The sequence below is a fragment of the Corvus kubaryi genome, unplaced genomic scaffold (genome assembly GCF_017639235.1).
Source record: "Corvus kubaryi isolate FWS band 111438036 unplaced genomic scaffold, C.kubaryi_AGA036_p1.0 37341, whole genome shotgun sequence".
In the NCBI taxonomy this organism is placed as follows: Eukaryota; Metazoa; Chordata; class Aves; order Passeriformes; family Corvidae; genus Corvus; species Corvus kubaryi.
In genome coordinates this window covers 11,726,601-11,749,066 of record NW_024581112.1, presented here as the reverse complement: position 1 = coordinate 11,749,066, position 22,466 = coordinate 11,726,601, and the positions used below count along the sequence as shown (strand labels likewise).

Here is a 22,466-nt window from a genome sequence, read left to right as displayed (position 1 = left end):
TTGCATGTGCATAATTGGAGTATACTTGTACCTACGGACCGTTCACGTCTGTGTAAATCGATGATGAGCTTCCTGGTGGAGGCTGCCGCAGGGAGCAGGGTGCTGGGTGACAGGGAGGAATGGAGGACGTGGACCCGCCGTGTATCACAGAATCACAGAACCAGTTAGGTTGGAAAAGACCTCTGAGATCATCAAGTCTAACCTTTGACCGAACACCACCATGGCAACTAGACCATGGCACTAAGTGCCACATCCAGCCTTTCCTTAAGCAACTCCAGGGATGGCGACTCCACCATTTTCCTGGGCAGTCCATTCCAATGTCTGATCACTCTTTCCATGAAGAAATTCCTCCTGATGTCCAACCTAAACCTCCCCTGGCACTTCTTGAGACGACATGCTCTTGTCCTGTCCCTGGCTGCCTGGGGTAGGTAGTTCTGCAGGGACCAGCAGCCAGGAAGCCTCGAGGTGCAGGGGAGGCACCAAAGTCACTGCGGCTTCCCCACAGGCAGGCTGGTGGTGGCCATGGATAACCGTGGAGGGGTCCTGCAGCCCCGCGGACAGACCGTGCGGGATGGGGCACCCGGAGGCCGGGGCAGGGGAGGGAGCGGGGCCCTCAGCCCCGAGGTCGGGGGCGGTCGGCGGTGGGAGGGCGGTGCCCGCAGCCTGTGCCCGGGGCCGGTGCCAGCGCGCAGGAGGGCGGGAGGTGCGCGGAGGCCGCGCGGTGCCAGGGGTCGGCCACGCGCCCCGGGCCGGAGCGGGCCCCGCGCCCCGGGCAGGGCGGGCGGGGGGGCGGCGGCGGAGCCCCGCGGGTGCGGGTGCGGGGCGGGCGGCCGCGAGTATTATGGGATGCCGGGCTGGACGGTGGCTCCCGGCGACTATTATGGGATGCCTGCCTGGGCGCGAGGAGGGGAGGAGAAGTGACTATTATGGGATGTGCGCGCTCGGGGTGTGACTATTATGGGATGTTCCGGGGGGGGTCCTCACAGCGCGCTCTCCCCCCCCCCCCCAGCGCGCTCTCCCCGCGGGAGGGGGACGTGCCTATTATGGGATGGCAGCCCCGCGAGGCGCGGGGGGGCGCCCTGGCCCGGCGCGCGGGGTCCCGCGCGGGGCGGGGGGGCAGTATTATGGGATGTTTCTTGGTGGGGGTCAGTATTATGGGATGCCGGAGCGAAGGGGTGCGAGCGTGGGGGAGTATTATGGGATGTTTCTCGGGGTGAAGGTGCGGGGGGGGGGGGGGGGACAGTATTATGGGATGTTACTGGCGGGAGGGGTGGTTATTATTATGGGATGCCGGGCCGGGCAGTGAGTGGGAAGTTCTGAGGGGAGGGTGAGTATTATGGGATGTCGCGGGGAGGGGGGGAAGGGGGTGTGTGTTTGCCGGGGAGACGGGGGCGGGGCCTGTTGCCGGGGTCCCGGGGCATATTATGGGATGTAGGCGGGAGGGGGCGGGGCCTAGCCGGGTTTTTTTCCCCTTTAAGAGGCGGTGCCGCGGCCGGAGCCATTTTCCCTTCAGCGGCGGCAGCGGCGAGAGAGGAGTCAGGGTCCGGAGCCGGGTGAGGAGCAGGGAGGGAACGAGGGCGGGCAAGGCCATCTGCCGCCTCCCGGGGCGTCCCGGCCGGCGGACGCCCTTGTCCGCCGGGCGCCCCGTCGGCTCCGGCCGCAGCTCCTCCGGGGACGCGCCGTCCGCCTGCCCGGGCGGCCGCAGGACGGGTCCGGCCCCTCCTCCGCCGCCCCGCAACCACCCCGCCGGTGCCCGCAGCCTAGGCCTGCGCCGGCCCCCGAGGAACGGCGGCCCCTCGCCGCACGCCCGCCGGACTTCCCCGGCCCCGCCCCGCGCCCCCGCCCGGGAGACGGTGCCCCCCCGCCCCCGCCCTGCGCCGCGCAGCCCCGCTCCGGGCGGGGGCGGCGGAGCGGGGCTGCCGAGCCCGCCCGGCCTTTTGTGTGCGGCCGGCGGCAGGGCAGGGGCAGGGCCAGCGCTGCAGTGCCAGCCCGGGGAGGGTTGGGGCTGCTGGCCAGGGCACCGCGCTGACAGCCGCCCGGCCGGCCACAGGGCTCCCTTGCCTGCCCCGCTGCCTTGCCTGCCCCGCTGCCTTCTCCCGGCCCAAGGCAGAAATAACCGAGGACACCCGGCTGCAGAGGACGGGAGAGTTTTCCTTTAGGACAGCTGTTTTGGCTTTGTCGCCAGAGATGAGTTGCTGACTCAGTTTAATATCTGGTGTCTTCAAAGCCTGCTTTATCAGAACTCTAAACTGATACTTGCTGCCAGTGTTTCTATTATCCGTAGGCTCCAAAGCCAGTAAAGTTGCTGTCTAAGCTTTCTCACAGATCCTCTTGGTAGCACTATTGCTTGGGAGAACGGAGTTCAGGTTTGCTGTAACTTTCTCTTTTTCTTTTCAATGAAGTACTGGCCAGACTGGCAAGAAGACGACAACCTGTATAAGCCCAGGCCTCCCCCGGTGTGGAGGACATGGCTTCGGGCATTGGGTCTCCATCACCATGCTCAGGGGGCAGTGATGATGATGAGATGGAGATCCTGTTGAACAACGCTATCCCCCAGCATCCAGGTATGCCGAGCCTGCAGGGCATGCATGTGGAGTGGGGATAATGTTGGTCTCAAGCTGAATATGTGAAATGCATGATGTGTTGGGGAATGTAATTTTTTTTTTTTTCCCTGCAAGTCATGCGTATGTTTTTGCTATCTGAGTCCCAGGGTTACTTTGAAGTGTGAGGCTCGCGGCTTTGTGTCAGGTGGAGCTGACTTTGTTCCAAGCCGTTGCAGGTTGTCAGGGCCTGTGCTTGGAGGAGGTGTAGAGGGTGGAGGCAGAGCATCCGATTCTGACAGGGTACCGAAATGCCTGCAAGTTTGAATTTTCATGAATGGGGAGGGGGAAGAGGGGGGTAGTATGTGAAAGGGCAGGTTGCCTGGCTTGCTTTCATCTGGGAACTCAGACCGGCTGACGTCCAGAGAAAACTGCCCTGGGCTGTTGCGTGACCCACTTTCCTTCATCACCACACCCAATTATTGAGGTTTCTTGTGGTTCTTGCTCTGTGCTGCTTGCTCACCTTTGGTTTTTTTTTTTTTTTTCTAGTCCTTGTATCTTGCTTTTTGCCTCGTATTTGCATCCTCATCATCAGCATGAGGCTTGCATTAGAGCCTGGGAATTCTTCTTGTTTGTGGGGTTTTTTTGTTGCTTTGGCTGTTGATGACCTGCTCTGTGGACATGGATCTGGGTTCTTCACTTCCTTGTGAAAAAGGAGTGATGTACATAGTGAATTGTAGGACAAGCGTGGGTTTTTCTACTAACTCATGCTGGAGTGTTGTAGTGTCATATAAGAGAAATGTAACTGGAAAAGGGAAGATGGTGTTATGAACTTTTGGATTTTTGTTTGTTTGGCATTTTTTTCTTAAGCGTTGACTCTAGAGTTTTCTGGCACCTCTGAGATCTTGGGCAGAAGGGGACTATCAGTAAGGAAAATCTTGCTGAAAAAAACCTGGTAAAATCACTGCAAAGTGGAGAGGTTTAGGTGGTACCTTGGAAAGGGTGGGTCATTAGAAGTTCTAAATCAGAACTTGGGGGAGAAGATGCATGGTCCTTGAAGGACCTGGTGTTGCAGCACCATGGGAGCAAAGAGACATCCATTGGTTGGGAATATGGCAGGAGCCAGGCATGGGACCCCAGGTTCTGAGAGCTCTACTTCTGCTGTTTCAACCCTGGCTGCGGTAGCTCCTCTGACCTGTGGCTTCCTCCATCCTGCCCAGCTCGGGTGGTCAGGAGGCCATTTTCCCTTGGAGGGAGAAGGAGTGACTCTGGCTGTGTGCGGTGGGCGGGGCGGCAGGGGAGGGCGGGTGGCCGTGCTGCTCCCGCAGCCTGCCACAAAGAGAAGGAAGGGCTGTCTGGCTGCCCCTGCCCCTCGGGCCAAGGGCACCCAGGGAACAGAGACACACAGATGGAAGTGTGCACTGGTACTGGGGACCTGGCGTGTGTCCTGGCCAGGCAGTGAGCTTACTAGCTGCTGGGGCTGGGGGAAGGTTCTGTCGAATCTGGATTAGAATAGAGTTGCTGAGTAACAACTTTCCTATGGAGGAGGGAAAGTAGCGGCTTACTGGCCTGTGTTTTGCATGCAGCTGTAGGATGTTCTGTACTGCTGAAGAGGCTAGATGGTTTCTTTCCTGGAGATCCATGGACTGAAACAGTATCCTAGTCAGGTTTTCAAATGCATTCACTGTTTTGCCCCCTTTAGATGTGGCAATCTATTTTATGCTCTTTCCTTTTCTTGTTGGGTTAAGGCAAACTTCGTGTCCCCAATTTTGAGTGCAACTCTGCTTGGAGAAGCAATATTATGGAAATAGGTGGTGTTGGGAGGGGGGAAAACCATGTTCAGTGGTACCTTAGGATACAATTTTTGAGTATCTGCTGTGAACAGTAGAAGTTGTAACCACCTCTGTAAGTATGTAGCGAGAAGCAGACAAGTTGATCTCTGTGAAGGGGAGCTATACTGTAGGGCACAGATGGGGGTTGAATGAGACATATTGCCTCTTCACATCCAGAACATGAAGAAGAGCCAGAAGAAGAGCTTCTGTCAGAGGCTGACACTCCCAAAATCAAGAAGAAGAAGAAGCCCAGGAAACTGAAGGAACCCAAAGTGCCCAAGCTCAGCAAGCGTCAGAAGAAGGAGGTAAGAAAAAGGATGCCTAAGGTCACACTCTAAAATATGGATATATAGGATGAGGATGCTTACTGTTGTTGTTGGCCAATAGCAGCAGTCTTTTTAATGAATCCTGTAGAGCTTGGGGAGAGAGTGGTGTTTAGTGCTTATCCAGGGTATTTTCTCATGCCTGATCCCTCCCTCCCCAGCTGGGGGACAGCTCTGGTGAGGGGAATGAGTTTGTGGAGGAAGAAGAGGAGGTTCTGCGCTCTGACAGTGAGGGCAGTGATTACACCCCTGGGAAGAAGAAAAAGAAGAAATTAGGACCCAAGAAGGAAAAGAAAAACAAAGCCAAGCGCAAGGAGGAGGAAGAAGAAGAGGAAGAAGATGATGACTCAAAGGTAACAAGCTACCCTGCTGGCTGCTTGCTTTTCATTCCCATGTGTCTGATTTGGGGGATCATTGTGCTCTCCCTTTGTGATTGCCCAGGGAGTTGGGACTGTGTAGTCTCTTTTTCCACTAGACCCTCTTGACTTGACCTTTTTCCCACCTTGCATTCTTCCCTCTTTACTGCTTTAAACGCACATGGAATTTGTATTGAATCCAGATACTTTTCCCATTTCCACTGATCTTCTGTTGTGGCTGTGTCCTATGGTAGTGATAAGTGGATGCAGGGGAAAACAATTCCCTGGGTCATCTGTGGAATGTGGAAGATGTGTGGAAGTTCTGCTCAGAGTTGCCATGATTCTCTTTTCATAGGAGCCAAAGTCATCTGCTCAGCTCCTGGAAGATTGGGGCATGGAAGATATTGATCACATCTTCACAGAGGAGGATTACCGCACACTCACCAACTACAAAGCTTTCAGCCAGTTTGTCAGGTGAGCTGCAAGCCTATGCTTGAAAGGACTTGGGAACAGAAAAAGAGATGGGACAATAACTAGATTCCTTGATTTTGGAACCTCAGTGCGCACCGGTGTGGTACCTAGAGAGAAAACTGAAGCAACAGTAAAAGAATAGATCCACAGCTTTTTTGTTTTCAGTCATCAAGATGATGCACGTCCTTCCAGTCCACTTTCTTCCCTACTATGCTAAATTCCATCTCTTTTTTCCAAGCCCTGAACATTTCCATCTTTCACATAGAGTGAAAGATGAGAGTGAGGAGATTCATTGGCTCTTGAAATCAGAGATTAGAAAGGAACGTAGTTTGAGATAAAGGTGCTAAGGGGGGGTGGCAGTGGGGAGGAATGATCTAGATTTCAGGGTGGTTCAGTAACCCTTCCTTCCTTCACTGTACACAGGCCACTTATTGCAGCCAAGAACCCTAAAATAGCAGTGTCGAAGATGATGATGGTACTGGGAGCCAAATGGAGGGAGTTCAGCACAAACAACCCCTTCAAGGGAAGTTCAGGTGCATCTGTGGCAGCTGCTGCAGCTGCAGCTGTTGCAGTAGTGGAGAGTATGGTGACAAACGTGGATACTGTCCTGCCGCAGCCTCCCGTAGATGTGCCACTCAGGAAAGCCAAGACAAAGGAGGGCAAAGGTGAGATGAAGAATCTGGCGGGAGGATAGAAGTCAGTGGTGTCAAGGCAGTAGCCCTTCTGACTCTGCCTCCTGTGTTCCCAGGACCCAATGCCCGGCGGAAGCCAAAGGCCAGTCCTCGTATTCCTGATATCAAGAAACCTAAAACAAAGAAGGTGGCACCATTAAAGATCAAACTGGGAGGATTTGGTTCCAAGCGTAAAAGATCATCAGTAAGTGATGCTCCTGTCTTGACCTTCTGAGGAGGGGGTCATGATGTGGTAGTAATGCTGGGGTGTGTGTCTGATTGCTGCCTGCCAGCATGTGTGTCTGAGTAACAAAGCTTTTCTCTTACCTACCTCAGAGTGAAGATGATGATCTGGATGTGGAGTCAGACTTTGATGATGCCAGCATCAACAGCTACTCTGTTTCAGATGGATCTACAAGCCGTAGTAGCCGCAGTCGCAAAAAGCTGAAGGCTGGGAAGAAGAAAAAGAAAGGTATAGATACTTGCCAGCAGTTGGAGACAGAAGCACAGCTAAGTGTGTAGAAAGATCAGTGGAATGTCTGTGGAGTTTGGATGTTTAACAGCATACTTGAGGGAGAATTGATTGTGAAGGAAGAACATGATACTATTTTGAATAAGGAAAAGTCTTTCAGGAGTTCTTTGTTAGGGAAACAGATGCAGTGCTGAGTTTTCCTGGCCTTACCTGTACCTTTTATTTCATGGGTGGATGGGGGCACAAAGGGACTTGTTTTGCTCCTGTTCCAGGTGTTCTTCCTCGCCCTACTTACTTACATAGAGTTTTGGATTCTGGATCTCTAGATGGCTATGTAGGCTGTTGGGAGAATACCCTCCCTGGCTGTTGGAAGCTTGTACCTGTGACTTGTACCACAGTAACTCCTCATCACCCTCTGCAGGTGAGGAGGACTCCACAGTGGCTGTGGATGGCTATGAGACTGATCACCAGGACTACTGTGAGGTGTGCCAGCAGGGAGGAGAAATTATATTGTGTGATACCTGCCCTCGTGCCTACCACATGGTTTGCCTGGACCCAGATATGGAAAAAGCTCCAGAGGGTAAATGGAGCTGCCCGCACTGTGTGAGTATTGGATTCCCCAAAATGGTGCAAGAGGTCATGGAGGAGGGGGATGTCAAGTGGCTTGGGGCTGCTGTTCTGTGGTAATGAAATAATCTTTGTTTTTCTGATTTCCTTCTCCTACAGGAAAAAGAGGGCATTCAGTGGGAAGCAAAGGAGGATAACTCTGAAGGTGAGGAAATCCTGGAGGATGTAGTGGGGGATGCTGAGGAAGAGGATGACCACCATATGGAGTTCTGTAGAGTCTGCAAGGATGGAGGAGAGCTGCTGTGCTGTGATGCCTGTCCTTCATCCTACCACATCCACTGTCTGAATCCCCCACTGCCTGAGATTCCCAATGGAGAGTGGCTGTGTCCTCGCTGCACTGTGAGTTTCTGCTAGTACCATTCTCCCATTGCTACAAGAGGTGATTGATCTAATCCCTTTGGATCATCATATTTATATGGAAATACACGGTCCTTTGAAGACTATCTCCTCATACACTTTTGTCATAAAGCTTAAAGGCCTGACTCTTTTTAGCTGTGTTGTGCCTTGATTGACTGATTTCTCCAGACAGTGGGAAGAACCAGGCTACAGCCTTTGGGTCTCATGAGATTTGTCCACGTGCAAGGTAGTTGGGCAGTTTTTGGTCCAGGATGCCAAGGCTCACTTTTTTTGGCTCCTGTATGTGTGTAGAAGCAGGAGAACAAGTGTAAGCAAAATCAGTGCTTAAAGTAACTTAAACTGATGCTGAGATTAAACTGGTTTTGCACTGTTGTAAGCTCTATAATGCTTAGACCTTTCTTAGTAGATGGTTAGGAGAAATACCATGCTTTTCCGGAAAGTTCTCGAAATAAGTAATATAAATGGTGTTAGTTGCTTTCATTAAGTGATAAAAACTTAAAGCTGATGAACAAAAAAAAGCTCCTTATGCTGGGCCCTTGGTTCTACAGCAAAATATTTTCTGTACAAGCTTTCAATGAAGTCATAGTTGGGCAGACTACTGAACTCATCAAGCCTAGCAAATTCTATCTGTGTAGTGAAACCATGAAAGTGACCCTGTTTCTGCTCCTCAGTGCTTCTGTGTTAGAGTACATACACTGTGTGATGCATCAAGCTCTGTTTAACTTTCCAGTGCCCAGCTTTGAAAGGAAAGGTGCAGAAGATCCTGATCTGGAAATGGGGTCAGCCCCCAGTTGGCCCTGCACCACCACGTCCACCTGATGCAGACCCTAATGCTCCACCCCCGAAACCTCTGGAGGGTCGGCCTGAAAGGCAGTTCTTTGTCAAGTGGCAGGGCATGTCCTACTGGCACTGCTCCTGGGTGTCAGAGTTGCAGGTGAGTGGAGGAGCCTAACTATGGCATAAGGGTGGATAGTTGAGGCTAAAACACCTACTAACTGCTTGTGTCCTGACTGCAGCTGGAGTTGCACTGCCAGGTCATGTTTCGTAACTACCAACGCAAAAATGATATGGATGAGCCACCCTCGGGAGACTTCGGAGGGGAAGAAGAAAAAAGCCGAAAGAGGAAAAACAAGGACCCCAAATACGCTGAGATGGAGGAGCGTTTCTATCGATACGGGATCAAGCCAGAGTGGATGATGATCCACAGGATCCTTAATCATAGGTAGGGGGGTGTAACAAAGAGGATTTTCAACAGAGACCTTAAGCAGGGCTACGGGAGAGTGGATGAGCTAAACTGCAGTATGACTGGGAGAAACAGTGGGAGTTCTTTGTTGGCATGACACACATTGTTGTTGTGTTTCTGCTGCTTTACTAAGAGTCCTTCCCTTCTCTTTCATTTGAATGGATTGGGGGAGTGCTGCCATTTCACTGTGCTTGAGACTTACTGGTTTCTTCTGCAGTGTGGATAAGAAGGGGAATGTCCACTATTTGATTAAATGGAGAGACCTACCTTACGACCAGGCATCCTGGGAAAGCGAAGATGTGGATATTCAAGATTATGACCTCTACAAGCAAGCCTACTGGAATCACAGGTAGGAGGAGTATCTAGAGATTGTTTTCCTTTCCCTTCCCTCAAGACAAAGCACTGCAGTATGCCAGCCCCTAGCACTGGCTGGATTAATAGATGGAAATGGGCGAGACGCATTGCCTTGTTGCTGACTCCTTATGCCTTTGGGCAGGGACCTTGTGCCTTTCTACCAGCTCATGAAGGTTCCAGCCCTGTTCTCTTGAGCCTGTTTGAGTTGGGTGATTGCCCTTCTATTCTTTGCAATAGTTTTCTCTTGATCTGTTAATAAAAAGCCATTAAACTTACATGTACTTGGGACTGTCTCTGCACAGGGAGCTGATGCGAGGTGAAGAGGGCAGGCCTGGTAAGAAGTTAAAGAAAGTGAAGATGAGGAAACTGGAAAGGCCCCCTGAGACTCCCACAGTAGACGTAAGTTATTGGTTTTTTGCATAGGAGCCGTTTTGGGGTGCCAGCAGGTAAATAGGAAACTGAAGAGTGAACAGCATATGGTTTAGAGCTGCTTCATGGCCCAAAGAATAAATGGCATTAGAGGACCTTCAGACAAAGGTCCACTGTGTCCATTGGGTCAGAGTCCCTAGCTCTTGGTGAAAGGGTTTTACAAAAGAAATGGCTTCTTTTTGGATGCCCTTGGCCATTTAGGAATTGGGTTTGGTGCTAGTCTGGTTGTCATCCATGAAGCCTCATCTGTACTAGTGAATATAAGGGCGGCTATAGACTCTTGATAGGACTCCTGTTAGTTATCTAACTAAGGTAGAGCTTTTCAACTCTTCCTTCTTTCCACTATAGCCAACAGTGAAATATGACCGGCAGCCGGAGTACCTTGATGTAACAGGGGGGACTCTGCATCCCTACCAACTGGAAGGACTGAACTGGCTGCGCTTCTCCTGGGCCCAGGGCACAGATACAATCTTGGCTGATGAAATGGGTCTGGGAAAGACTGTGCAGACAGCAGTGTTCCTGTATTCCTTGTACAAAGAGGTGAGAGCTGGGAGGTCACTGCCCAGAGAAATTCTGCCTGTGTTAGAGATTGCAGTCATCTAATGCTCTTACTGACTCTATTTGTAGGGCCACTCAAAGGGTCCCTTCTTGGTGAGTGCCCCGCTGTCCACAATCATCAACTGGGAACGAGAATTTGAGATGTGGGCCCCAGATATGTATGTAGTGACTTACGTCGGGGACAAAGACAGCCGGGCCATCATCCGTGAGAATGAGTTCACTTTTGAGGATAATGCCATTCGTGGAGGCAAAAAAGCATCCAGAATGAAGGTACAGAACTCTGCTGTAACACAAGCCTGAATTGAGATGCACTCCCTGGCTTTCAGCAGCTGAGGTTCAAATACTCTGCTGTCCCTGGGAACTGATTATGCTTGTAGTTTCCAAGGGGAAATAACTGCAAATTGATGACAAGTGGGCGTTTAGACTCCTGCTGTAGACTGTTTAAACACTCTTACTACTTTGAACTAAGTCAGTACTGGAGAAATATAGTTGTCTAAGGTAATACTGGCCCTAGGCAAGTCCCTCTGTCTTCCTTACTTAACCTGTGAAGTTGGGCATCTTTTCTACAGATCTAAGTTGATATCAGAATTGCCACTGTATGTAAAAGACAAATTACAAAAAAGTGTGAACTTTTTCATCCTGAGGAATTGGCTGGCGGTGAGGCCATACCCAGACATCTGAGAAATTGCATTCTGTGCCGAAACAGGAAGGAAGAGCCTGATCTAGGTGGCTACTTTTTCTAGAACTTTAGTCTTCCTAGTAAAACCAAGATGGAAGCTAAAGCATTTTCAGTGGCAGAGGCAGACAGACTCATTTCCTTCCTTTGAAATGGAACAGCCTTAAGTAATAATAGTAACTTAAAGTTCCATGGTAAACTATTTATCTTTTGAAGTCTTAGCTTTTTGTTTGAGTCACTCTTCTCCAAATTTCAATTTCCTAACATACCTCTAACTCACTGCTTATTTGTTAAATATCTCTGTTAGAGTATTTGACAACTATCCAAAAGTAGCAGGAACTGAGGGGGTTGAGGAGACTTATGTGTTGAGAGTAATAGGGAATTAAAAGGCTAAAATGTTCTGGGCAGCATTTTGAATCTTGTGACAGGAGACTGGGGGTGTGAAAAGTTTTTGATGTGCTGTTGACCAGGGCTCACCAGGATAACTTGATGGAGAAGCACTGCATGCTCTATCCCCTTACACATTCATCCTTTTCCTTTGCAGAAGGAGGCTGCCGTCAAGTTCCACGTGCTTCTCACCTCCTATGAATTGATCACAATTGATATGGCCATACTAGGCTCTATTGACTGGGCCTGTCTCATTGTGGATGAAGCTCACAGACTGAAGAACAATCAGTCTAAGGTACAGAGAAGCATAGGTGGTTCATAGGCATGGCATATGTTGCAGGGGAGAGAGACAGCTCTTAGTCATTTGTTCAGTAGTAAATTTGATGTGTTACTAAAAAGAAAAATGAACAGCCTGCATTTGGAGATTGATCATCATTGGCAACAACTTTACTTACACAGATCACTGGTTAGAACAGCTTTCTTTCCAGGTGAATGGGCTATTGGTATAGACTGAAAAACCAGGATGTGGTTGTTGCTCTCAAATACAAAATGATTTCTCTGAAAGCAGATCACATATCTTCACCACCTCTATTCTGAAAAGGTTTACCATGCTGAGCATAAAGCATGCTCCATGAGCAGAATTACCCTGCTTCCAGAGTCAGCTTGCTCTCTGCATTCATCTGGCTTTTTAGCAGTACTAATTAGGTGTTACAGAAATTGAGGGTGGGCAGAGGTGTTTAAAAATGCCTGGGTAGGTGCTGAAAGCTATGTAGCTGCTTTAGATGAGGCTGCACCTTAACTAAGCTTGTTTGAATTGGGTAGACTTGACTGTACTTTCTTAATCCAACCCCTCCCTAGGCCTTGTGCCTTAATTCTGGTATTGATTTGTCTGTCTTCAGCTGGGTTCTAGTGCTCAGTACACCAAAAACAATTATTATTGGAAGGCTGGTTTTAGAGGTTTTTGGAGACTGTAAGACAAAATTGCTGCTTGATTTCTTTGTTTGTTTTGTTTAAATGGCTTTAGTGTTTTGGATCTTGGCATGAGGCATCTTCCTGAGACATCACAGCTGTGCTTGCAGTTCAGTTTCTAGATCTTATTTTATTGTAGGCACTAAGACTGGATGCCATTCTATGCTTAGCATTGAAACCATTGGAAGTAGGAATGAATGCTTACTATTAATATTCATTAATTGAAAGAGGATGTTAAGGCTCAAGGTTACTCTCTGACACTATGCAGAACCATTAAATCTCTTCTTCTACAGCAGTTTCCTGACCTATAAGAACAGCTTATCGGTATTTGGCTGCAAGATAGATAGGTCAGATGCTTCTTGACAAATTGGGGTTATCTCCTAAAGTTTTGCAGATATAATTAGTAACTTCCACATTTGATTCCAAAATGAGAACATTTTTAACTATAGCTACATAGAAAAATAAATCCCTGTGGAGGCCACTAGAAGTACTCTTCTGGTGCAAAAACCAAAACATAAGCAATTTGGTTCTTGTTTGCCATGTAGTACAGCTGCTTTCATTAAGTTTGACCTTGTATCATGCTAAGTGTAAGATAAGCAGAGAAATGGCCAAGCTCATAAAGAAATTACTGCTTTACTGTCAATTTGTGCAGGTGAACATGGTACACTTGTGCTTTTCAGTGCAGTACTTTAACTGCTCACTACATCTGTCTGGAATTACTTCATTGTTGTGAAAACCAGCGCAAATTACCTTCAAGACACATTGGCAAACCCTTAGCTCTTTTTCTCCTCTGCTTGTTCAGAGCTCTGGAACACTGCCAGGAGTGATATGAATAGGAAGAGTGACTTGGTTATTTCTAGAATTCTCAAGGCAGAGTAGTTGTAGGAATGTGGAACACTAATTTAGCAAGAAAAAATACATAGTACAGCAGCCTAGAAATGATTGGTGGTCTGAAAGAGTTTGTAACTTGTAAGAGCAAAGGAAACCTACTAGCACCTGATGGTTCGGAGGATTTGTTGTAGTCGTGTTTTAGGTATGCAGAGCAATGATCCAAATAAGATCAGTCTAATAACCCTGACTGGAATGTGAGCTACTTGGCACTCTTGTCCAAACAGCTGATGTGATCTAAATTGAACCCTAGATTGGTGTCAACTTTCTAGAATTTTTTTTTTTTGTAAGCCTATGACTTAATAAGCCTTTGTTGTATTTGTGTGCATGTTTTGGTTTATTTTCCCACTTTCTTCCCTGCTCTCTCCTTTCCAGTTCTTCCGTGTGCTGAATGGTTACTCCCTCCAGCACAAGCTGCTGCTTACAGGAACTCCCCTGCAGAACAACCTGGAAGAACTGTTCCACCTGCTGAACTTCCTGACGCCCGAGAGATTCCAGTATGTCTTGCAGTGCAAGTCAGCCTGCCTGTCTTGTCATTCCTATCCCCTCACTTGCTCTTTTGCTCTTTTTCCTTTGTGGCGTTTGCTGAGTGTCTGTTTTCCCCCAGTAACTTGGAGGGCTTCCTAGAAGAGTTTGCGGATATTGCCAAGGAAGATCAGATCAAGAAGCTCCATGACATGCTGGGCCCACATATGCTGAGGCGTCTCAAGGCTGATGTTTTCAAGAATATGCCATCTAAGACTGAACTCATTGTCAGAGTGGAGCTGAGTCCCATGCAGAAGTGAGTGTGGGGATGAAGAGAGCACCTGCTGTTGAGCTAGTGTTTCTCTGCTCTGCGCTTTCAAACAGCCTTGTCCTTACTCTGCAGGGTTTTCTGCACAGTGGGCTGCCACTAGAGCAGAGGAAGGACTAATCCTGTGCTCTGGTGTAAGGGATAAAGAGATAGTGAGTGCCAGTGGCAGAGCCTAGGTAGCTGGCAGGTAATGCCAGGAGCAGTGCAGAGTTTAGCAAGAGAAGAGTAGGTTAGTCATTCTCATGAGAACTCTGCCTGAGTTGTTCTATTTTCTTCTTTGTTTTCAGGAAATATTATAAATACATTTTGACAAGAAACTTCGAGGCACTGAATGCACGGGGTGGTGGTAACCAAGTCTCATTGCTCAATGTTGTCATGGATCTGAAGAAGTGCTGTAACCACCCCTACCTCTTCCCTGTGGCTGCTATGGTATGTCCAGTCACGTTTTCTGTATAAGCAAATGTTCCCTGCTGGTTGTTATCAGGGAGCCAGTTAGCTCCCTAGGTGAGGCATGGAGGGGTTCCCATTTCTCTCTTTTTGCTTGTATGTGTTTTTTTCATCCTGTCTTTATTTAAACCCAACATGCTGGAAGGCCATTCCTTTTCCAGCACATTTATATGACAGGTAGGAGGTATCTTTTTACTCGTGTGAGGTGGTGACAAAAAGACTGTAAGAGTAGGGAGTAAGTAAGAAAAGAGGAGGTTGTGTAGGAGTCAAATTGCAAGAGAAGAGGCACAGGGTAGCACTGATGTTTCATACAGGTAGTGTATGCTGTACCTTGTGGTTGTGTCAAGCTAAGTGACCAGGTGTGAGCCAGCATCAGCTGGGGACTAAGACCAAGTTACATCCCTTCAAGCTGTTTTTTGATCCTTGCCCCTTATTCCCTCTTTCTCTTTTTCTTCTTAGGAAGCTCCAAAAATGCCAAATGGCATGTATGATGGTAGTGCACTTATTCGAGCCTCTGGAAAGCTGTTGCTGCTCCAGAAGATGTTAAAGAACCTGAAGGAAGGAGGTCACAGAGTGCTCATATTCTCTCAGGTACATGGAGAAAAGCCTTTAGGCTGGGAATACTTTTTCTGAGAAAGAAGTCTGTTGATCTGGTATCCACTTGTCCCTCACTCCTCTGTGGTGATGTTTTTCTGATACGCAGATGACTAAAATGTTGGACCTTCTAGAAGATTTTTTGGAACATGAAGGGTACAAATATGAGCGCATTGATGGAGGAATCACAGGGAACATGCGTCAGGAGGCTATTGATCGGTTCAATGGTATATAGTCTCCTGTCTTTTCTGTAAAATGAAAACTTGTCTTGTATGTGCTTAATGCTCATCATGGGATTGTTGTGCCCCAAGTCTTCCACTGTTTTCCTGTGATCTTAAATTAGTAGCAATTCCCTATCAGGTGATGTGGATCAGTTACAAATCCTTCTTGGAGTATTGCACTCTCCCTTGATTACTTTTGTTGTCTTTTTTATCTTAGCTCCTGGAGCTCAGCAGTTCTGCTTTCTGCTTTCAACTCGAGCTGGGGGTCTTGGTATTAACTTGGCCACCGCAGATACTGTGATTATCTACGATTCAGACTGGAACCCCCACAATGATATCCAGGTGAGTCTGAATGAGGTCACTCACTGTGGAGTAATCCTGAGGAAGAGGGGAAATAAAATGGTCATAAGGAGAGAAGGAATGTGAGACTTGCCCTCTAGAAATATGCAAAATTAGAGCAGTGAGGATGAGTAGAGATGGGAAGTGAAATAGTCGAGGGATCTTCCAGGGCACAGCCTTCACTAATGCCAGGAGCCAACATGAAGGCTAGTGGGAAGCTTGTGGAGGTAGGTGGGGTATATCAGACTACTGCTTGTGTAGCTCTAGATTGTTTTGAGCACATCTCTTTTCTAGGCCTTCAGCCGTGCACACAGAATTGGACAGAACAAGAAAGTGATGATATACCGCTTTGTGACAAGGGCCTCAGTGGAGGAGCGTATCACTCAGGTGGCCAAGAAGAAGATGATGCTAACTCATCTGGTAGTGAGACCGGGGTTGGGCTCCAAGACAGGCTCCATGTCCAAACAGGAACTTGATGACATTCTCAAATTTGGCACTGAAGAGCTCTTCAAGGATGAGGCTACTGAGGGGGGTGAGTGCCTGGGAGTAGAACCAAAGGGGGTGGGGAGATCTGGCTCCTTATTTAGTGAGAGACTGGAGGCACAGTGCTGATTATAGCTCTACAAAGAGGGTCTAGGGTGGCATTCCCTTTCTTAGTCCATTGAGATTCATACAGCAACGGTGCCTGTACTCTTCCTTCAGGGGATAACAAAGAAGGTGAGGACAGTAGTGTTATCCACTATGATGACAAAGCAATTGAGCGTCTATTGGATCGGAACCAGGATGAAACAGAAGATACAGAACTTCAGGGCATGAATGAATATCTCAGCTCCTTCAAGGTGGCCCAGTATGTGGTTCGTGAGGAGGAGATGGGGGTGAGTATGAGGTGGATGTCAGTTAATATGTTCTCCTGAGTGATGGAGGATCAACTAAGTTAATTGAGCTCTGAAGCTTTTAGGACCAAGCAGGCACAGGGATATATCTGCTGGGACTTAAAGCAGAGGGCCCTAAATTTGTTACGTCTCTGGCAGGAGGAAGAGGAGGTTGAGCGGGAAATTATTAAGCAGGAGGAGTCAGTGGATCCTGATTACTGGGAGAAACTGCTCCGTCACCATTATGAGCAACAACAGGAGGATCTGGCCAGGAATCTGGGCAAGGGCAAACGTATTCGCAAGCAAGTTAACTACAATGATGGCTCACAGGAGGATAGAGGTACAAATCCACAGGACCCTGAGGGAAAAATGGGTGTAAGTATATGTTGCTGGGAAGTAACGGAGTAGCGTCTCAGGCTCACGTGCTGTTTTTCTTTCAGACTGGCAGGATGACCAGTCAGATAATCAGTCAGACTATTCAGTTGCTTCTGAGGAAGGAGATGAGGACTTTGATGAGAGGTCTGAAGGTAAGTTCTGCTGGAGCCAGAGTTTCTGGGTTGCTTTGAGTGTGGAAACAGTTGGGACTTGATTTGGGCAATTTGCACGTTTTGTGGCGCTCTCCTGCTGGGGCAATATTCACACAGCAATATGCTGTGCATTGTCTCTTTACTTAGCTGCATTTCTCTTTTCAGCAGCTCGCCGGCCTAGCCGCAAGGGCCTGAGAAATGATAAGGATAAGCCTCTGCCTCCCTTACTGGCCCGTGTAGGAGGGAACATTGAGGTAGGTTGTACCAGGGAAGACATTTGCATCCCAGCTGCTCCTGTATTGCTCTTGCCATATCTGTGTGTCTGCTCCTTTATTCTAGGTGTTGGGTTTCAACGCTCGCCAGCGGAAAGCCTTCCTCAATGCTATCATGCGCTATGGAATGCCACCTCAGGATGCCTTCACCACTCAGTGGCTTGTTCGGGACCTCCGTGGCAAGTCAGAGAAAGAGTTCAAGTGAGTCTGCGTTAGGCAGCAATGGAAGCAACTAGTCCTTTTGGGGAAGAATGAGAGTTGGGTCTTAGAGACTACATTTCCTTAATGTATTGGTTGGTTCTCTGTGGGAGAATGAAGTATAAGCTGGGATTGTTCCTAACTCTCTTACTTGGACCTGACTCTTAAGTCACCAAAAGCAAATGCTTTTAGAGGAGTAGCATGGCTCTACAAGCATATAATGAATACTCTCCCAGAGTCTTTCTTGGGTTTATGATTGTTTCTGGCTCAAGACTCTTGAGTTAGCTGTGTATCCTCTATGTATGTAGTGATTCTGTCAGGAAATTCTTGAAGAAGCCTGGAGCCCCAGAATTTGTAACTATGGGTTAAGAGTCTCTTATGGGTAATTTCCCTTACGTGCTGGAAGGGGTCTGACAATGCATGTCTCCAGATAACACAACTTATGGGCTAATTGCTTGTCTTTCAATTGCTGCAGGGCCTATGTCTCGTTGTTCATGCGCCATTTATGTGAGCCTGGAGCTGATGGTGCAGAGACCTTTGCAGATGGGGTCCCACGGGAAGGTCTTTCTCGACAGCACGTCCTTACTCGCATTGGGGTCATGTCACTCATACGCAAAAAGGTCAGTGCTTAGCAGAGCAATGTGCCCTTTGCTGTCCATACAGCTGTAGTCACTGGGGTCTTGAGTTAGGGAGTTACCTCACCTTTCACACCTACTTTCGTTGTGTGCTCGGTGGTCTGCCTCTACAGCTGTAAGAATGAGCTTTGTATGACCCCTCCAGTGATAGTCTTTCTCTCCCTCTTGTGCAGGTGCAGGAATTTGAGCATGTGAATGGCCGCTGGAGTATGCCAGAACTGGCAGAGATAGAGGAGAACAAGAAACTTTCACAGCCCAGCTCACCCTCCCCCAAAACTCCAACTCCTTCGACACCAGGGGATACACAGCCAAATACACCTGCCCCTGTTCCTCCACCTGGTGAGGGCTCCCCTCTTGTACAACCCTGCGTCCTGACCTTACCCTGACTGTTCCCCTCACCGGAACTGTGGTGGTGGGGTCTGGGGGTGGACGCAGATCAGCTTACTCTCATGTTAGGAGGGCTGCCAAAGACATGTGCAAGCCCTTAAAGGCAAGAGAGGACACTAGCTTTCCTGGGATGAGCTGACATCAGTGAGAAGCCCAGCATTTGTAGTGGGCAGGAAAAGGGGGGGTCATGTTAGTTCCATTTTGATGGGCCTGATCTCTGGGAGCAAAGGAGAAGTGTGCTTGCTAGCAGGAAAGATCTTACTGATGGCTTCTCTTTTGTCTGCTGTGCCGTGGGGAATACACAGAAGAAGGAGTAAAAGTAGAAGAAGGAGCTAGTGCTAAGGAGCAAGGAGAGCCATCTGAACCAGAGAAGGAGCTCAGTGCCTCTGCTGCTGAAACAGAGGTCCCTATGGAGGTGAGTTTTGGCTTTTTTGCCTTGTAATTTCTCTACTTCTGCCCCCTCTTCATCTCCCAGCTGAGGCAGAAATGAGTTTTTAGAGGGATACTTGAAGATAACTGGTCCTCAGAAGTGGCCTCACAGTTTTGTGTGTCGTTGCTTTCCAAGACTCTGACTGTGTTCTGTTTCTATACTTTGTGTCTCACTGATCCCTGTCCTCAGCAGTGTGCTCAGCCTGTGGAGACACCACCCCAGGAAGCAAAATCCCCAGTGAACTCCACAGAAGCCGATGAAAAAAAAGTAGAGGAAACAGAAGGGAAGGAAAGACCAGATGAACCAATGGAAGTAGAAAGCAAAGGTATGAAGCAGTTAATCCTAAAGAAACAGGCTTGAATGTAGAAAATCATTGGGGACTTACAGAATAGTACTGGGTTTTACTGGTTGAAGAACAAAACTGTGAACTTGATATGTTCCTGTACATCTGATGTTCCCCTTCTCTCCTGCAGCTGATGTGGAGAAAGTGGAAGACAGAGCAGCTATTGAGAATCCCCCTGACCCTCCTATAATCACTCTGGATGAGAAAGGTGAGGCATGATACCTCCCTTCTCTTCCTTAACCTTTCTTCTGCAAGGATTCCTTGTGGGACCAACTTGTTGTGGTATCTGCCATGTTTGTTCTAATAATTTCCTGTGTGTACAGATGAGAAAAAGGATGATGATAAGAGAGACGTGGTGATGCTGCAGAATGGAGAGATGCTGAAGGAATCAGTAGATGAAAGGCACAAGAAGGCAATAAAGCAGCGCTTCATGTTCAACATAGCAGATGGTGGCTTCACTGGTATGAGATCTTTATCTGTTTGAATTCGTTTTTAAGCTCCTGCTTATGTTTATGAAGTAACTTCCAACCATTCTGGTGTCTCTTGCCTTTCCAGAACTACACTCCCTCTGGCAGAATGAAGAGCGGGCTGCAACTGTCACCAAGAAGACCTATGAGATCTGGCATCGGCGTCATGACTACTGGCTCCTTGCTGGGATTATTAAGTATCCTTGCCATGACAGACACATTCTCCCACCTTGTACATAATTTGTCACGGTGAAGGGCCGTTCTGAGTCTGACTGGAGTAGGTTAAATGAGAGAGTGTTCTATCCTCTTCACAAGAGTGAAAGTGATGGGTGGGAGGGGGAAGCTTCCTGCAGCATAGTTAAGACCTAGCAGGACATAGTTCTCATTCCTCTTCCTTGGCTCCTGTTTGTCCCTTCTCTGTATCCCCTTTCCCCACCCCCTCTGGAGAACAGTACTGCCTGGGCTGTGTATTCCCTTGTTTTCACTGCCTTTGTTTGCCTGAGCTCATCCCATCTCAGTCATGGCTATGCCCGTTGGCAGGATATTCAGAATGATCCACGTTACGCCATCCTCAATGAACCCTTCAAGGGTGAGATGAACAGGGGTAACTTCCTGGAAATAAAGAATAAGTTCTTGGCAAGGAGATTTAAGGTAAGGGTTTCTCTTTAGTGTGGTAACTGCCTCGATCTCTAAGAACAAGTTCTTGCAGTTCTGAGTTTCCACCAAGAAAGTGAAAGGTTTATGCAATGCCTTTTCAAGGTAATAAAAAAGGCAATATATCTCAGGATCATGCAGTTTGCTGCATGATAGGAGCTCCCTTTTTTCTGGAAATGGTATTGGGGAGCTTGGTTCAGTGCTCTCTATCCAAATGTTTATTGAACAACTGGTATGCAGGAGGCTTAAGGTTCAAGTGGCTGTTTTTGTCACAGCTTCTGCTTGGTCTGCTACGGCCCATTCCATGTGCCTGAACAGAACTCAATGGGTTGCTGAAAGGGCTGCCTGCAGTCTCTACTTCATCCTCTTTAGGAGTGAACATGGCTTAGTTGTGGGAGTGATTTAAGATCAATTCAAGTAAAGGCTGTGTAGGTCTCAGTCTTGGGGCAAAACATTAATTGACTATAGACTGAATGATCAGTTCTGCACTGCCAGGACTCCAGTTGATTTCTCCAAATGCTTATAAGATTTCAGACCCTGTGTAAATAGGATGGAATACTTCTCGCTTGGGTTCAAAGAGCAACCTCCATCCCATTTGCCTCATAAAGAATCAGCGGAGGAATGAAAATACTAGAGGAGTTGTAGTAGTCTATTAAACCCGATGTAGCCTGAATTTCTTGTGTCTGACTTTGCTTCATGAAGCCCTTGTTATTTTGGCTACTCAGTAAGACAGGCTGGTGAAAGGACTTTCAGCTACACAATCATCTCCCCTTATGAGATGGTGGGGAATTGGATTAGGAGAGACGGGGTGCAAACGAAGCTCCCTCTCAGGCAGCTGCTGAAAGACTCATTCCTGCTCCACCTTGCAGCTCCTGGAGCAAGCGCTGGTGATTGAGGAGCAGCTGCGGCGAGCTGCCTATCTGAACATGTCCGAAGACCCCTCTCACCCGTCCATGGCTCTGAACACACGTTTTGCAGAGGTGGAATGCCTGGCTGAGAGCCACCAGCACCTATCCAAGGAGTCAATGGCTGGGAATAAACCAGCCAATGCTGTGCTGCACAAAGGTAAGGCGGTGTGCTAAACAAAGGTGGCATAGGCGTTCAGCATTGCTGTCCCCTCTGGGGTGTCCCTTTCCCCTCGGAACAGATGTCCCTTTCTCTTGTAGTTCTGAAGCAGCTGGAGGAGCTTTTGAGTGACATGAAGGCAGATGTGACTCGTCTGCCTGCCACGATTGCCCGCATCCCACCCGTGGCAGTGCGCCTCCAGATGTCGGAGCGCAACATCCTCAGCCGCCTGGCCAACCGCAGCAGTGAGCCCCCGCCGCCGCCCCCTCCCCAACAAGTACGTACCCGCTCTGGTCAGTAAGGGAGTTATGGGGGGAGGGGGGCTCCGTGGGCCAAGCTGGGCTCTGGTGACCAGCCCGTGAGTCTCAGGTCCTCCTCTCTCGCCCTACAGGTGGCCCAGCAGCAGTGAGTCCCTGGCCCAGTGCTGTTGACCTTTCGGCCAAGCTGAAGTGACCCCCCCACCCCACCCCTTCACACTCTACCCCTCTGCCTGACATTCCTGACTGGGTGCTGTTTCCCTCCATGGAAGCTGCTGCTCAGGTCTCTGGGAGGAGAAGAAACTCCTTCCTCTGCAGCCAGCCCGTTGGAGCAAGGAGTGTGTTTAGGAGAGAGGGGGATGGATGTATGATGGACTCTGTACATAGTGACTGGAGGCCCCAGCGCCATGTCTGTTACATGGAGAACCTGGCTGCATTGCTCATTGCCTCCGCCTGGAATTCCAGTTTTCGTTCTTAATTTTATTTTGAGTTTGTTTACTGAGACAAGTGCGCAGGCAAGACCAAGCAAAAGCCAGGACAGAGACAAAGCTACCTCCGTCAAAATCCTTTTTAATACAGAAACTGACCGGACTTGTCAACTAATAAGCAGCTTGAAGACAAAAGCAAACAACAATGAAAAACCAACAAAAAACAGAGCAAAACGTTGATAAAACTGAAAAATAAAGTTTCCTTGTATTTTATTTTGTTGTCTCTATTATCATGAGTGTACTGGGGGTAAGTATGTGGTTTCAACATTGAAAGAAGAAGAGGTAGTCATGTCTTTTTGCTGTATCAGAGCAGGTTTTGGGGTA

At 48.6% G+C, this 22,466-nt stretch overlaps 1 protein-coding gene and 1 non-coding gene across 11 annotated transcripts; both read left to right on the top strand.

Moving 5' to 3' along the window:
* Window positions 1-1,449: 1,449 nt before the first annotated feature.
* CHD4 (chromodomain helicase DNA binding protein 4) lies at window positions 1,450-22,355 on the top strand. 10 transcript variants are annotated; one of them, XM_042031252.1, is made up of 40 exons: window positions 1,450-1,553; window positions 2,403-2,564; window positions 4,550-4,677; window positions 4,857-5,048; window positions 5,407-5,525; window positions 5,946-6,187; window positions 6,271-6,398; window positions 6,530-6,665; window positions 7,087-7,268; window positions 7,392-7,631; window positions 8,380-8,583; window positions 8,666-8,871; window positions 9,110-9,241; window positions 9,549-9,645; window positions 10,024-10,215; window positions 10,303-10,503; window positions 11,454-11,591; window positions 13,529-13,650; window positions 13,761-13,934; window positions 14,234-14,375; window positions 14,853-14,984; window positions 15,097-15,214; window positions 15,426-15,550; window positions 15,842-16,079; window positions 16,250-16,422; window positions 16,579-16,759; window positions 16,860-16,946; window positions 17,115-17,200; window positions 17,286-17,419; window positions 17,892-18,036; window positions 18,225-18,390; window positions 18,744-18,853; window positions 19,058-19,193; window positions 19,342-19,419; window positions 19,535-19,672; window positions 19,767-19,875; window positions 20,197-20,329; window positions 21,202-21,397; window positions 21,499-21,674; window positions 21,767-22,355. In XM_042031252.1, the coding sequence occupies exons 2-40, from the start codon at window positions 2,468-2,470 to the stop codon at window positions 21,848-21,850; spliced, it is 5,817 nt and encodes a 1,938-aa protein (XP_041887186.1). In that variant the 5' UTR covers window positions 1,450-1,553; window positions 2,403-2,467; the 3' UTR covers window positions 21,851-22,355. The 10 variants fall into 10 exon arrangements, with proteins under 10 accessions (XP_041887186.1, XP_041887188.1, XP_041887184.1 ...); XM_042031254.1 differs by having other exon boundaries at window positions 17,112-17,200; window positions 19,061-19,193; window positions 21,789-22,355; XM_042031250.1 differs by having other exon boundaries at window positions 17,112-17,200; window positions 19,061-19,193.
* LOC121666368 lies at window positions 18,418-18,556 on the top strand. The gene has a single exon (XR_006016656.1).
* Window positions 22,356-22,466: the final 111 nt, after the last annotated feature.